This window comes from Lipotes vexillifer, unplaced genomic scaffold (genome assembly GCF_000442215.2).
Source record: "Lipotes vexillifer unplaced genomic scaffold, Lipotes_vexillifer_v1.1 scaffold681, whole genome shotgun sequence".
Lineage (NCBI taxonomy): Eukaryota > Metazoa > Chordata > Mammalia > Artiodactyla > Lipotidae > Lipotes > Lipotes vexillifer.
Window position 1 is genome coordinate 904,373 of NW_006791462.1, and position 16,568 is coordinate 920,940.

At 44.7% G+C, this 16,568-nt stretch overlaps 1 protein-coding gene across 5 annotated transcripts in view; it reads left to right on the forward strand.

Moving 5' to 3' along the window:
* The first annotated feature begins 11,523 nt into the window (after nucleotides 1–11,523).
* The window catches only part of LAMP2 (lysosome associated membrane protein 2), a 35,713-nt gene continuing 30,668 nt past the window's right edge, over nucleotides 11,524–16,568 (forward strand). The window contains exon 1 of one of the 5 annotated variants that reach the window (XM_007464430.1): nucleotides 11,524–11,729. In XM_007464430.1, coding sequence (XP_007464492.1) covers nucleotides 11,666–11,729 — 64 coding nt within the window. In that variant the 5' untranslated portion in view covers nucleotides 11,524–11,665. Of the gene's footprint in view, nucleotides 11,730–11,844; nucleotides 11,941–16,568 lie in introns of those variants that run through there. The other 4 variants (XM_007464427.1, XM_007464428.1, XM_007464426.1 and 1 more) reach the window with 4 other exon arrangements.

Below are 16,568 nucleotides of genomic sequence, written 5' to 3' on the forward strand. Positions count from 1 at the left end.
AAAAGTTCCAGGCAGAGAAAACAGCCAGTGTTAAGGCCTGGGGGTGTGACTGTACATGAAGAACAGAAAGGCTGCTAATGCGGACGGAGAGGGGCAGAGCATCTTGCTTAAGTGAGTAAATGGCTAGATACTAGATTACAAAGCAAGATGTTAGCAAGGATGCAAGTTGAAGGTATGAGTGCTTGAGCAGCCCCTGAGTTGGAAAGAAGTCATCAGATGAAGATGTTTCTAGGTAGATTTCCTGGAACTTGAGTGGCAGAGGGGAGGAAAGGGTGGGGGGGGCATGGAGAATGGAGACAGACCCAACGCAGCCATAAATAAATAAGTAAATAAATTTATTTAAAAAAAGAATCAAACCTGTGTGCAATATTGGGCAGGCCAATTCTAGGTCACACAACGTCTTATTCTTTCATAGCTGTACCCTCTGATCTGGCCTAGTGTCAGCACAGGAAGGAGAATAAATCCATTCCTTCAACAATGGTTACTGAGTATCTTTTATGTACCCGGCACTGTACCTGATGCTTAGGATCTATCAGTGAACAGCAAAGGCACAAATCCTGCACTTTGTGTCATTAGCATTTTAGTGGGGGAAGACAGACCTTAAACAATAAACATAATAATTAATAAATTATATTTTATGTTAGGAGGAGATAGGGGCTGTGAAAAAAATGGGCAGGAAAAGGGAGTTTGAAAGTGTGTGTGGGGGGTGTTTCAGTATTAAATAGAGTATTCAAGATAGACTCCATTAAGAAAGTGACAGGTAAGCAAAGAGTTGGAAGAGGTGAGAACCACCTGGATATCTGAGGGAAGACTATTCAGGGCAGGGTGGGGGAGGGATAAATTAGGAGTTTGGGATTAGCAGATACACACTACTCTATATAAAATAAATAAACAACAGGGACCTGCTGTATAGCACAGGGAACAATATTCAATATCTTGTAATAACCTATAATGGAAAAGAATCTGAAAAAGAAAAAAAATATATATATATATGAATCACTTTGCTGTACACCTGAAACATTGTCAATCAACTGTACTTCGATAAAAAATAAATTAAAAAAAAAAAGTTCCAGGCAGAGAAAACAGCCAGTGTTAAGGCCTGGGGGTGTGACTGTACATGAAGAACAGAAAGGCTGCTAATGCGGACGGAGAGGGGCAGAGCATCTTGCTTAAGTGAGTAAATGGCTAGATACTAGATTACAAAGCAAGATGTTAGCAAGGATGCAAGTTGAAGGTATGAGTGCTTGAGCAGCCCCTGAGTTGGAAAGAAGTCATCAGATGAAGATGTTTCTAGGTAGATTTCCTGGAACTTGAGTGGCAGAGGGGAGGAAAGAGTCGGGAGGGCATGGAAAATGGAGACAGGGACTCACACTGCCCCACAATTGTTGTCCAGATGTGCAGGTTTCTAGAGGGCTAGATGAGAAACCAAACTCTTTATTGAGACCATTGAAAACTGGCATGTGCTCTTATTCTGGGACTTTTAAGTGGCAAAGGAAGCAAGAAAACCAACCAAAAACACAAAAACAACATTTTCCATCAAAATCTTATAAATGGCAACTTTGGGGGCAAAATGCTCAGGGCTCTTAGTCCCTAAAACTTGCTAGTCTTTCATACAGGGGTTGTATTAGTTTTCTGTTGCTGCTTTAACAGATCACCAAAAACTTGGTGACTTAAAACAACACAAACTTATTATCTTACAGTTATGGAGGTCAGAAGTCCGAAAATCGAGGTGTCAGCAGGGCTGCATTCCTTCCGGAGGCTCTGGGAGGAGATGAGTTTCCTTGCTTTTTCCAGTTTCTATAGGCTGCTTGCATTCTTTATCACGTGGTCCCTTTCCTTTTATAACATCGCCGTCCTTTGTATTTTCATTCACTGTAAATTCCCTCCTTTAACAACTACTGAGGCACAAGGAATTTCAGAAAGCTGTGGGATCTAAGTTGATAGAGTGCTTAGAAGTCATCTTATCTAACTTTTCTTTTTAGTGCTGAAATGCATTTTACATTTTCTGGATAAATGCTCCTTCAGCTTCTTTGTAATATACTTTAAGTGACTCAGAACAAGTCAGTGCGAGTTCTTACTTTTTAAGATCTTATGGTTAGAAACTCTTCCTTCCTACTGAACTGAATCCTGGCTCCTGACTTCAAATTAATCACCTGGTGCTAGAGACTTTGTACAACCAGGGTAATGGTTAGGAACATGGACACTGGAGCTAGACTGCCAGGGTTTGCACTTAATAGACATGTGACCATGGGCAGTGCTATGATTAAATGTTTGTGTCCCCCCTAAATTCATATGTTGAAGCCCTAATGCCCAACGTAATGATGTTTGGAGGTGGGGCCTATGGGAGGTAATTAGGTCATGAGGGTGGATTAGTGCCCTTATGAGAAGAAACATGAGAGAGATGATGTCACCACCATGCGGGGACACAGAAAGAAGGTAGCTGTCTGTCAACCAGCTCTGGCTCTCAGCAGACGCTGAATCTGCCAGCACCTTGATCTTGGACTTCCCAGCCTCCAGAATTATGAGAAATAAATATTTTTTGCTTACGCCACCCAGTCTATGGTAATTTGTTAAAGCAGCCCGAGCTGACAAAGACAGGCAGGTTATTTAACCTTTCTGTGCTTCTGTTTCCTCATCTGTAAAACAGAGACAATAATACCTACTTTATAGAGTTGTTGTGAGAATTCCATGTGAAAGGCTTACAACAATCCCTGGCATATAGGACACGTGTAGCTATTACTATCTTTTTGGTGCCACCAGCTTAGAGGTGACCCTAGAGGCCTGCCATGGATGTGCTCTTCAAGTCTTCTCATTTTATTTTATTTTTTTATTTTTTTATTTTTGCGGTACGCGGGCCTCTCACTGTTGTGGCCTCTCCCGTTGCGGAGCACAGGCTCCGGAGGCGCAGGCTCAGGGGACATGGCTCACGGGCCCAGCCGCTCCGCGGCATGTGGGATCTTCCCGGACCGGGGCACGAACCCGCATCCCCTGCATCAGCAGGCGGAGTCTCAACCACTGCGCCACCAGGGAAGCCCGAGTCTTCTCATTTTAGCTGCTCTTTTTAGAACAAAAGATACCAGAATCATTCATTATCAGACAGGCCTATCTTGGAAACCCAGAAAGAAGCTAGGATTTTAAACTGTTACCGCTGAAAGTGACCATGGCGATTTTCTAGTCCAAAGTTTCTTGCAGTTTTTTTTAGCCTCAGAGCCCTTTGTTCAAGCAAAATTTCCCACAAAAACCCATGATCTAAAACAGAGAAAACTGGGGGCTTCCCTGGTGGCGTGGTGGTTAAGAATCCACCTGCCAATGCAGGGGACACGGGTTCGAGCCCTGGTCCGGGAAGATGCCACATGCCGGAGCAACTAAGCCCATGCACCACAACTACTGAGCCCACGTGCCACAACTATTGAAGCCTGCACGCCTAGAGCCCGTGCTCTGCAACAAGAGAAGCCACTGCAATGAGAAGCCCGTGCACTGCAACGAAGAGTAACCCCCGCTCGCCGCAACTAGAGAAAGCCTGCGTGCAGCAATGAAGACCCAACACAGCCAAAAATAAATAAATAAAATAAATAAGTAAAGATCTAGCAGTAATTTAAAAAAATACATAAAACAGAGAAAACTGGAGCCATTCTTGTTGGTGTGGAGTGAAAGTCAGGACGTCCTGCGCATCTGCTCTGAGATACCTCCTCTGAGCCCATGGACTCCCTGGAGCACACTTTGAGAAACACTGCTGTTGTCCAAACCCTTAGACAGTAGAGGAAATTGTGATTAAGTGGCTAAAGAGATTAAGTGACCTGAACAGGCCACGGAGTGAGTAGTGGCCAAACTGGGCTCAGAAACCAGCTTTCCTGGGTTTTATGCTGAGGAGTGTGAGCGAGTGTTAGGTGCGAGCCCTGTGCTGGATGCGGCAGGAAGGTTGGTGTCTGAATCCTGGTTTCACAGGTCTGCAGGTGGCTGTGTCTACCCTGGAAGCCACCCTGGCTCTCAGAAATCACTGTTTCTGGGGAGAAAGGGTGGGGAAATATGGATGGAATCAAGTGAAGTGTACTTATTGTTCGTGCCTCCCATTACATCCCTAATGAAGGAGTTGACCAGATGGACTGTCTTCCTCAAAGCCCATTGTAAAGCCAACAAGGACTTCCATGAACAGTCAGCCGGAAAAAGGAATAAATAACATCTGGAAGAGTGAAGTTGCTAGGAAACTTACACATTTCAATTCATAAGAGTGGTAAAGTCTCCATGTAATAAATTCCAGAACTGAACAGGGCCCTCAGTGTTTTCCTGGCCTTTCTCAATGACATGAAACTTTAATGAAGGGGGCCTTTTAGAGCACAGGGTCTGAGCTAACTGAGAATAGAGCACTAGGAAAGAAATACAGAGGTAAGAGTTCTGTTCCCAGCTCTGCTGCCTACTTGGCCAAGTAACTTGACCTCTCCGGGCAAAATGAAGGGGTTAAAGCAGACAAGAGCTCTTCTGATTTTAAATGTCTATCATTCCCTATCAGGAGCCTGCAGTAAGTGGCTGCCATCTTACTCCAAAGAGCTGGCAGCAGCCTTCTCAGTCGCACTTGAAGCCTCAGGTTTTTGTCACCATCAACAGTGTCATAAAGGGGGGAGGTAAGAATCTCTGACTCTGAACCCTCTTCTCCAAACCCCAAATGCAAAGGAAGGGAATGATATGACATTATTGCCTAAGCAACACACAGTCTCACAGTTTTGTGGGTCCTAATGTCCTGGGATCCCTCTCCTTCATAATCTACTCAGTTGAAAGAGAATGTGGAGATTCCAGTGAAGAGCTAAGGGAGGGGTGTGTGTGTGAGAGAGGGAGAGAGAGAGACAGAGAGAGACAGAGACAGAGAGAGAGAGAGAGACAAAAAGAAAGAAAGAGAGAGAGAGAGAATGCGACAAAGAGAGACATATAGACGAAGAGAAAGTGGTAGAAGCGGAAGTTAGCAGTTTGTCCTCGGTCAGCTGGCTGGTCTATTGGAAAGAAGGCATGTATCTTGCCACTTTCCCTGATGTGACACAGATGGAAAAAACTTGGGAAATATTCTGCTGGGGAGACCATTCCGCCAGCTCAGCACTTGGGCCATATGATCTCCAAAAGCGAGAACCTATTCTGAGACTTGCCATTCATTCGTGAATTTGATAAGCATTTACTGAGCGCTTACTATGAGCATAGATCGGTGAAAAAAATGGCCATGTCCCACTTGCTGTACAGCATAAATTATTGTGACATTGTAAATCAACTATATTTCAATAAAAAATAAATTAAACAAAAAATGGCCATGTCCTCTGCCCTAAAGAAGCTCACAGGCTCCGGTGGGGTCTGGGCCAGTGAACAATTACAGTGTGCTGAACGCCATGATGAGGGAAGTCCAGAGCTTTAGGGGAGCACGTTGGTGAAACCCCCTTACCTCAGCCTTGACTGGTTAAAGAAGATTTCTTGGGAGAGAGTCACGTCACCTGAAGGAGAAGCAGAAGCCAGCCTGGTGTTGGAGGAGGTGGGAGAAGGAATGTTCTAGGCAGAAGTAGGGCCACAGGTTATTTTAATCTTCCTCTTGGTGTTTAGCAATGTTTTGCAAGCGTTCTTCATTGGACATGTATGCATCTATATAGAAAAAATTTTTAAATATGAAGGATAGCAATGGCCCTTCCTTAATCAGTGAGCACCAGTGAGAAGTCATTAGGTCTATGACACACTGGCAGAGAGAAGGGAACACTACAATTACTACAACTAACAACAGTAACAGGAATGTTTGTCAAGTGCTTACTACTTGTCAGCGTTTTTCATGTACCTCATTCAATCCTTGCCATAATCCTACGTCATAGGTACTACTATTATTATCTCCATTTTATGGATGAGGAAACTGAGGCCCAGAGCTCACACAATTAGTAAGTAGTAGAGGCAGGAGTCAAATCGAGGCAGTACAATGCCAGAGCCCCGCTCTCAACTACTGCACTATACCACCCCTCTTTAAATGATTAAAGTGAAACACACACACACACACACACACAGGAGACCAACTAGTGTTTAAAGTTGTCCCTCGTCTAAGAAGTAACTTCCTTCCATCAGCTGAGTATGTCCCTTCTCCTCCAAGTCGGGAGGGGGGTGTGCGGCGAGGAATATCAGATGCACACAGAGCATGGAATGACCTTCCTAATGTCGCATGATAATCGGATGGCTGAATGGGTTCCAAAGATCCACTTCAGCATCACAATGGCTGGACCTCACTCTGCTCCGGCCACACCAGCGGTGCTTACCTTGTGGCAAGTTTCCACTTTTCAAAACAGTGACATAAGTCTAAGTAATTTATTAAAATTCCCTTATTATTAATGGTGGTGTTATGTGATGCAATTCCTATGTTAACCACAGGGTGATGCTGCAGACAGATCTAGGGATTTGTTTGGGGAAGAGGGGTTTAAGAATATCTGCGTTTTATAAATTATGGTACAGGGACTTCCCTGGTGGCGCAGTGGTTAAGAATACGCCTGCCAATGCAGGGTACATGGGTTCTGAGCCCTGGTCCGGGAAGATCCCACATGCCGCGGAGCAACTAAGCCCGTTCACCACAACTACTGAGCCTGCGCTCTAGAGCCCACAAGCCACAACTACTGAGCCTATGTGCCACAACTACTGAGCCTGCGTGCCACTACTACTGAAGCCTGCGCACGTAGAGCCCGTGCACCACAACAAAGAGAAGCCACCACAATGAGAAGCCCGCGCACCGCAATGAAGTGTAGCCCCCGCTCACTGCAACTAGAGAAAGCCCGCATGCAGCAACAAAAACCCAACACAGACAAAATTAAATAAATAAATATAAATTATGGTACAGCTACACAGTGAAAGCTATTTAGAAGAATGAGGCAAAGCTATACGACTTTTAAAGACCATCTTCAAGATATGCCACTAGGGCTTCCCTGGTGGCACAGTGGTTGAGAGTCTGCCTGCCGATGCAGGGAACACAGGTTCATGCCCCAGTCTGGGAAGATCCCACATGCCGCGGAGCGGCTAGGCCCGTGAGCCATGGCCGCTGGGCCTGCGCGTCCGGAGCCTGTGCTCCTCAATGGGAGAGGCCACAACAGTGAGAGGCCCCACGTACTGCAAAAAAAAAAAAAAAAAAAAAGAAAAAAAAAAAGATATGCCACTAAGTGAGAAAAGCAAGTCAGTAAACAATATGTAGAGCATGCTCATATTTACCTAATTTTAAAAATGTAAATACGTATGCAGGTACAGGCATAAATTTTTCCCGAGAGTTGAGAAAAAGAGATTGAGAGTTGAGAAAAAGAGTTTGTTAGTGGGAAGCAGCTGCATTGCACAGGGAGATCAGCCCGGTGCTTTGTGACCACCTAGAGGGGTGGGATAGGGAGAGTGGGAGGGAGACGCAAGAGAGAGGAGATATGGGGATATATGTATAGCTGATTCACTTTGTTATAAAGCAGAAACTAACACACCACTGTAAAGCAATTATACTCCAATAAAGATGTTAAAAAATTTTTTTTAGAAAGTGTGTTTCCTTTAGATTTCATACTTTAAAAAATTATTTGATTTTTTAAAATGATTGCACTCATTAATTTAAAAACCATTATTACAAAAAAAATCTGATTGCTGTAAAAATTGAAATACTGTAGAAGTTAATGAAAGTCTCTTCTCCCCCACCTCTTAACCCCATTCCCCAGAGGACAGGTGACCTCGGTTTGGGGCCCCAGAGGACAGGTGACCTCGGAATGAGGTTAAGAGGTGGGGCCTCCCCCACCTCTTAACCCCATTCCCCAGAGCACAGGTGACCTCGGTTTGGGGCCTCTATACTCAGAGTGTGGTTTCCAGAATGGCAACATCAGGATCACCTGGGAAATTGCCAGAAATGCAGATTCTTGTGCCCCACCCCAGACTGGCTCAAACTCCACAATAGGGCCCAGTAATCTGTGTTTTCAGAAGCCTCTTTGGTGATTGTGATGCATGCTGCAAGTTGAGAATCATTAGCAGGTTAGACCAGATCTTTGGGGGACAGGTTGAGAAGAATCCTGCTGGGGGAAACAAATAACTCCGATGGCCTGTTTCCACTCACCCAGCGCACTCTAGCTCGAGGCTGGCAGCCCTTTGAGCCCACTGTGACCTTTCTGTTGGGGCTGAGTGATGACCGTACAGTCACAGTTTGGAGGCTTACCCAGAAAAGGGGGCCATGCCAGAGGGGTAAGGAAAAAGGAGTGTAGGAGAAACTAAAAAAAAAAATGAGTAGGGAAAGGAAAAATGGCAGAGAAAGAATGCAAATAAAATAATTGCATGATGTGGGGAGAAAAAAATGTAGCCTGCCATTTCAGTAAACAAAGAATGTCGCCCGCCACCAAGCCAGCAGCCGCGGCAGCCACCCCCGACAGTGCGCCCCAGGGGCATTCAGGATGGAGGAAAACAGGATAGTGGCCCTAGATAGGGAAGATGCATATCTAAGGAATAATTGCAATGAGCCCAGATTCTTGCATCTTCCCATACAGAGAAAAGCACTAAAATCATTAACTTGAGATGTCTGGTTTTTTGGTGATTAGCAGTAATTTTTCATGTTCGACCACATTTTTTTTTTCCAGCAAAAACTCCTCTATATCGCGGCTCCTCCCTTGCCTCTTTGGACCACTTCCTCAGAGCTCTCTGAGAGGCTGTCTCGGGTGCGGGCTACAGTGCTCAGTAAACTCCCCCAATAAAACAGAACTCCCAACTTTTAGACAGTGGGTTTTTCTTCGTTCAACAGATGGCAGGTAGATGGCACCAGTACCTCAGGGTCGCTCGTCTATTTAATAAGCATTTGTCATTTTTTCCATTCTAAATCTGTAACTTTTTGTTCATTTCCTCCCTCAGACCCACACATCTCATTGTTTTGTCATTTACCAACTCTGAGAGGGTCATTATTTCTGCCACCATTCAGTGTGTTCACACTTAGGGCAGTGTTTTCCGGTGATTCCCTGCTGCCTGGCTAAAAAGTCATGAGCTCTCAGAGCTGCTCCAAAGAGTCAGAATCTACCTATGGTGGTGGGGGACTGAGGAGTTTTGCCCTAGGTGGGGGTACGAGGTCGGGTAGGAGAGGAAGTGCACGTAAAAGCGCTCTGTTTACAGCAGTATCAATAATCAAGTCCACAGATGTGAAGCTCAGATCCCAGGGGATCTCACAAAGTTCCTCAGACCATGGACCCTAGTCCCACATACGGATCTGCCTCTCCTGCAGAAGAGCTCTGGTCAAGTTCCTTCAACTGGGTGGGAGTGATGGGAGACAGTGCACAAAAAAGGGAGTAGTTCTCACAGTGTTGGAGGAGGGGACATTAAACAACTGCAACTATGGACACTCAGACCAAACAAAGGTTTGAGAATTTTTGGCTTGTTTCTTCTGACAAAATAACCCAACCTTTACTCACCACCCCCAAAACATTGTTCTGTCTCCTGAAGGAGGCTGTCCCAGTCAAGGAACGAACAATTGTTTTTGTCAGGGAAAAAGGTGGTGATGGTGGTGGATTTTGCTTGTAAGGCCGCTGATATCTCTCTGTGTTCCATGTTTTCATTTGATGACATCTGCAAGAAGTTCAGGACAACAATTTGTTAAATGGGATGTTTGACTCATTGGGACACTTTGTTTTCTTTTTACTCTCATAGAATCCTAGAATTGTAAAGCTGGGGCTACCTTAGAGAGATCATGTCTGGCCCATTAATATTGCCTTGGGGAGTTTTGAGAGAAACATAATGCCCAGGCCCCACTCCATATCAACTGAATCAGAATCTCAAGGGGCGAGACCAAGGGGCATCTCTAGTTTTTAAGCCCTACAAGTGATCCCAATGTGCAGCCAGGATTGAGAAACAGCTCTAGTCACACTATGTTATTTTTGGATAAAGATATAGAAGCTCAAAGAGATGAAGTGACTCACCCAAGGTCATGCTGCCAGTAAGTGGTATCTCATACCCAACTCTTCTGACTGCCCATCCAATGTTCTTTCCATCATGCCCTTTTGTCTCTTCTTCTGGAACTTAGAGTTTCACTGAACATTAAAGTTAGGCAGTTTACAGCTGAGGGAGAAGGGAGAGAGTTGCTTCATTAAGAATTGGGGGGGGGGCAACTTCTGAGTGCTCAACTCAATTGTGGGTTCTTCAGGACATAGCTGCTGCCTAGCCTTATTGATGGTGGGGCAGTCAAATGACCTTGTTTTGCTAAAGGCAGTGCCTAATACTGTAGTGTATGTCAGTCCCTCTTAGAGGAAGTCACTTGCTCATGACTCAGTTTCACCCATGACAGAACACATTCATTGCTAAGTGTTCTCACTTTCAGGAATTAATCACATTAAGGCAAAGGACAGTGGGGGGTAGATCTTAATATTTGAGCAGGGGCGGGTGTTAGGGTGAGGAGTCACAGGTCCCACTTAAGAACCAGTAAAAGCTATGAACTTCCCCAGAAAAATACACATACAGAAACCTTGCATGTAATTTTTGGGGATTCACAGACACCCCCCGACGCCAAGTTCATCCATTGGAACCAGATTAAGATCTCCTGGACTAGACGATTTTGAAGCTCTATTTTAGTGTCGCTCAAAATGTAGTCTGGGGACCATAAGAATCAGAATTACTTGGGGTTCCTGTTAAAAAAATAAAAACAGATTCCTAGGACAGCCAAAGATCTACTGCTTCAGAATCTCTGGGGAATGAGGTTGAGGAGTCAATATGTTATTAAAAATCCCCATATAATTCTTTTGGAAACTAATATTTGAGAATCAGTGCTTTATCCCAACTTGAGATTTTTATAGCTTTTGAATGCTTTTGTTTGTTGAATATTTTAGGTTTCATCCGTCCAATTGTCAACTATACCAAGTAGTATGTTTAGTATGAATTCTAATTAAAGAATATTTACATGTGTATAGGCAGAGGAAAAACAACCTGAAGGATGGACAGATAGATAACAGTGTCTTTCTGTGTAGTAGGAATATGGATGATCTTTGTTTTCTTCCCTTTGTCCTTCTATTTTATTTCTCTCTTCCTCATTTTCTTTCTTTCTATATTTAAATAAGACTCTTCCTCTTTCTGAGTTCAGTTTCCCCATCTGAAAAACAGGGTGTTGTAGCTAGGTGAACTTCAAGGCCAAGCCCTGCTCTGGCGTTCAGTGACTCTGTATCACCCTCTATCTCCCTTGTCCTTTTAATGACATGAACTGCATGGGCATCAGTGTTTGGAGAATAATCATGTATTATTTTTGTAGGTATTACGTTGCGATGCCTAGCAACCATTTTTACTCCAGCAAAAGTATTCTCTCCTTCCTCAAGGAGTCGGAACTGAAATAATCTCTGCTATCTAGCCCCCCTGCCCCCCGAAAAAAGTTCGTTTCTCTTTAGCCTTAGAAACGGCCGTCCGCGCCCATCTCCTAGGAGCGTAAGAATGAGTGTGAACCAAAAAGCCAGGGCGTGGTCACCCCGCCCACCGGGCCATGCATCACCACCCCTCTGGCCGCCTTCAAGCGCGGTGACTGGCTGAAGGCAAGAAAGAGTCCCGCCCCTGGTCTTATGACCGGTGCTGAAGCGCCGAGTCCTGGGTTTTGCAGCGTTGTGGTCGGTGGTCAGCGGCGCCCTTCCCCCGGTTCCGCGAGGCCTTTCTCTGCTGTCGCTGCACTTGTCGCCGCAGCAGCCTGCTCTGCGGGATCATGGTGTGCTTCCGCCTCGCCCCGGTTCCGGGATCCGGGCTCCTTCTGCTCTGCCTCGTCCTGGGTGAGTTGTCGGGCCCTCCTGCTTAGTCCCTGAGCCTGGGCCCGGGGCGCCCAGTTCAGAGGCCACAACCTGAAAGACTGGTCCGGGGAGAGGGGGTTGAGAAGCTGAACGACTGACACTGGGCCTCGGCGCTTGGCCCGAGGTGACGAGCGATGACCTAGAGAAGGCCCGACCGAGGGATGGCAGGGGAGAAGGGCCCATAACGGGGCAAGTAAGGGGGGGGGGGTGGACGCCGAGGGAGTAGGTAGGGAAGAGAGAGGAGTGGAGCACATCGGGTTAGAAAGAGTAACTTGGGGGAGATACTAAGGAGTGATGAGCATAGGAGGGCGGTACGTGCAGATTCTGGGTGGCATAGACATTTAGAGTCTTGGTCCTAGTATCAGGCAAGAGTTTTGAAGATGGTGGAAAACTGTGGGGCGGGAGAGAAAACTGAGGGAGGAGACGGCCTGCGTGGAGAAAAGCTTGGGGTAAGTGGGGGGAACAGATACGAGTAGATTCTGAGGGGCAGTGAGAGGCTTGGGTGGCGGGGGGTAGGAATTTGACGCTGTGGAGGAAGGGTGATTAAAGAGGTGAAGAATGATGATGGATTGGAGTTTGGTACTTGGGGTTTTGATGGGGAAGGGATCTAAGGTGTCTGGGGCAGTTTCCAGGGGAGAAAACTTGGACCCAACCTCTGGAGACTAAAAGGGATGAGTAGGAACTTTGGTGGGGAGTGAATATCTGGCTTGGAGGTGCTGAAGACATCGTGGGTTTTTTTTTTCTTCTTCCTTTTTTTTTTTTTTACCAGTTTTGTTACTTCCTCCCAGCTAGACCCTGACAAAAATGTCCCCAGATGTTGAGGTTTTAGAGGGATGGTATATCTGAGTCTTGTATACTGCCTCTTTGCCTTCAGAAGCTCCATTTCTTCTTCCCTCTCACACAACTGGCCTATTACCTCATTTTCGGAGGAGGAGGAGGGTAGGTAATTTCCTAAGGATTGGGTTGTTACCAGGTCCTAAGAATGACTGGCTGAATGTTGGCTGATGGTGCTATGATGCACCCCACCCCCAAGCATTGGGTCCCTGAGGCCTTTTAATGCCTGAAAGGTGAACTTTGACCAGAATATCTCTTCCTGAACTGATAAATCCTCTGCTTGTTGCTACCACTGACTCTTGCTGTTTGTGACCTAATAAAAGATCAGAAGGAATAGATCCAGATGGGAGTAGATAGGAAGTAGATATATTAGGGGCTTGAGAAGGCAGTGAGAGGTGCACATTTTGTAACTCACATTTCAGTAGAATAAAATCAACACCCTGGAATGGTGGATTCTCAACCAGGGGACATTTGGCAATATCTGGAGACATTTTTGGTTGTCACAATTGGGGATTGCTTTTGGCATCTAGTGGGAAGAGGCCAGGGGTGCTTCTAAACATCCCACAATGCACAGGACAGCACTCCCCCACCCCCGACAAAGTATTATCCACCTCAAAACGTCAGTAGTGCCAAAAGATGAGAAATCTCGCTCCAGAGCCATGGCGTTGGAAGGGGTCTTGATGATCTAATCTAGTGATTCTCAAGGATCTTTCCGGGGGAGGGGGTTCTGTCAGATCAAAACTATTTCTAGAATAATATTAAGACATTTGTCTTTTTCACTTTCATCCTCTCATCAGTACAGTGGAGTTTTCCAGAGGCTATAGAATGAATGTGTGATGACATCACCACTCTCATGGGTCTGATGTGTTTTATTCACTTCTTAGTTTTAATTTCTAGTACAGCAAATACCAATAGATGTAACTCACATAAACCAAAGCTCTTTGAGGTCTTCAGTGGATAGAGTAAAGGGGTCCTGTTGCCAAAAGAGAGTCCAGCTGTACACACAGTGCGGGAAACTCTTCTGTAGCCCTTCTTGAAAGTGGGCCACAGAGGCTTTGCTCAAACACAGTTCGAAGCCTTAACTCCCCTGTGAAGTACTCAGTGAGGGCCAAGCGACCCTAAGAGAGGATTGTTTACAACGAAAATCACCTTATCACTGACTAGAACACATCTGACCAAGGCATCTGGTAATCAGTAGCTCACTGCCAATTGGATCTGCACAAACAACACTGTTATTGTTTAGAGAAAGTGAAAAAAAAAATCATTGTCTTGTTGGCTTTCATGTCATTAAATTTTCGTTTAATGAAAGCTTCTTTTTGTTTTGTTTTTACAAAAGCAGTGCTTGCTCATTGCAGAAAATAAACAGGCAAAAAGAAGCGCATAAAAGAACCCATCAGCTCATCTGATAGTTTGCCATTTATTGATTGGGACTAACTAGATTCATTCTCTTGGAAGATTTCCAAGATTGATTCCCTCCACTTTCAAGTTCAGAACAGGGTTTGGAGAAGTAAAAGTTAATAATGTAGGTAGGTCAGATTTTTCAGAGGTACCAGGATGAAATGGAAACTCCCTTTTCTCTACAGCTGCTTGTGCTCCCAGCTATTGGTTCAATGTGGAGCTCAAACTCCTTCCATGTGTTCTTTTTTTCCTTAAGAATTTAGCAATTCTTCAGTTGCTTGGTGGGTTTTGCATGTTACTTTTATATATCAAAATGGATACCAAGAATAGTTTTTTGAAAAGTCAAGAAATATTTGTAAAGTACCTGCTATGAATTTCATGCTGTTCCTGACTACTGCAGAGGGTACCAACGAAGGAGGATCTGTTCCTGAATTTATGGTCGCATTCGCTTCCAGCTGGGCCGTTTTCACTTTGTAACTTTATAACACTATCCCAGCTGCAGCAGGTAGCTTTTAAAAATAGATGCTCTAGAGTAAATATAGAAAAGAATTCTCAGAGCCTATGTATTTGTCTTTTTCACAGAGATTAAGTTATGCTGGTCTTTATTTGAATGAATTATAACTGACTAGAGACCTTTATGAAGAAAAGCTGTATAGAGGCATTACAAAGAGAGTAGTGGATGAAAAACTTTTCATAGCATCACTGCTTATGTTCCCTTTGTGACATAGATTTCAGATTTCTGTGGTTATTGATTGCTGTAACTAGTCTGACATCTGGCTTTTATAGGGTTGAGGCTTTTCTGGGTGGGAAAAAAAACCTGATATAAGTGTCCTGAGTGTGTCCTTCACTGGTAGGAGTCCCTCCTTTTCAGAGTTGTTTAAGGAATGGCTTTTGTGTACCAGCCACTAGGTGAAAGGGATAGATAGAGCAGTGGAGAAGACAGATCAGGTTCCTGCTCTCACGGAGCTTACATTTTAGTGGGGGAAGACAGCCCAACAGGTTAATAATAGAATTTCAGTGATAAGCACTGTGAAGAAAATGAGGCAGGTAATGAGGAAGAGCAGACAATAGGGAGTGGGTGGTGGGGTTGACCCTCCTTGACATTTTGTGGTCAGAAGGCCTTCACTGTTGGCTGACATTTGAGCAGAGACCTGAGTGTTGGAAGGAGGCCAGCCAGGTGACTTATTTGGAGGAATAGGAGTAAATCTTGTCTTTCCCAAACTCTTAGATTATTAGGCTAGCCTATTTCCCACTCTTTTTTTCCCCCAGTAATAGTCAAGTCTCCCCTGTGGTCTTAGTCTCTGAGAGTGGAGACTGTCTTCTGTACTGTTACTTCCCATTGCCTCCCTAGCACAGGGTCAGGTGGCACATGGTTACCTCTCAGTAAATTTTTATTGAGGGTCTTCATTGGTGGGCACTGGGGATACGACGGTGAACTAGACCAACTCAGTCTCCTTTTTCTTCTGTGAACCTTAAATTAGGTCTTGCAAGATATTTTGTGTGTGTTTTCCGTTGGAGAACTTCAAGATCAGTGCTAAGCAGTACAGATAGTAACTTATTAAACTATAATCCCATACAATAATGCTAGTATCTTACCTGTACCCCTTCACATACACCTACATAGTAGTGGAGGTTCACCTGGGGAGCTAGGAAGTCCCAGGTGAAAAGGAGAATAAGGTTTCCACAAAGAACCAATCTCTATCCTTTGGAGGTGATCAAAAAGCAAGAAAGTAAGCCCTAAGATTTTTCTGTAGCCTTACCACTGATAACTTTGATTTCAAGATTCTGCTGAAATGATTCTAGCTTTAATAAAGATACTTGAAAGGACAGGCTTATTATTCATCCATTAGTCGTTGGTTATCACATCTGATAGGATTTATAGATATTCATTCACATATTCCCCATGAGTGCAGCTTTCTTCCCCTATATCATTGAGTGGAATTTGTGATCAAGGATTATTTCACAGCATTATAGCTGACTTCAGTGCTCCATGGTGCAGGAAGACTGCTCTTTCTCCTGTAGTGACAAAAGCATTCCAATCATAATTTCAGATTAAAATGATCAGAGATCCCATCAGATCCAAGAGTGTACTTTATAAGTACTTGTTGGTATCCTGCTGTGCATTGCAAAATAATTCTGGAGGTCTGCCAAACAGCACTCAGCAATAAGCCCTTTCCATTAGTTGAATGGTGTTGAGTCTTATTTCCTTACCCACTCTCTGACCTTAAAAAATTTTTTTCATAGCTTAAAATCTATTATTACTTTTTTTTTTTAAACTTTTTTTTTTTTAATTTATTTTTTATTTTTCGTTACGTTGGGTCTTCGTTGCTGTGCACCGGCTTTCTCTAGTTGCAGCGAGCGGGGACTACTCTTTGTTGCAGTGTGCGGGCTTATTGCGGTGGCTTCTCCCGTTGTGGACCACGGGCTCTAGGCACACGGGCTCAGTAGTTGTGGCACATGGGCTTAGTTGCTCCGCGGCATGTGGGATCTTCCCAGACCAGGGCTCGAACCCCTGTCCCCTGCATTGGCAGGTGGATTCTTAAGCACTGCGCCACCAGGGAAGCCCTATTATTACTTTTATTTTTTAAG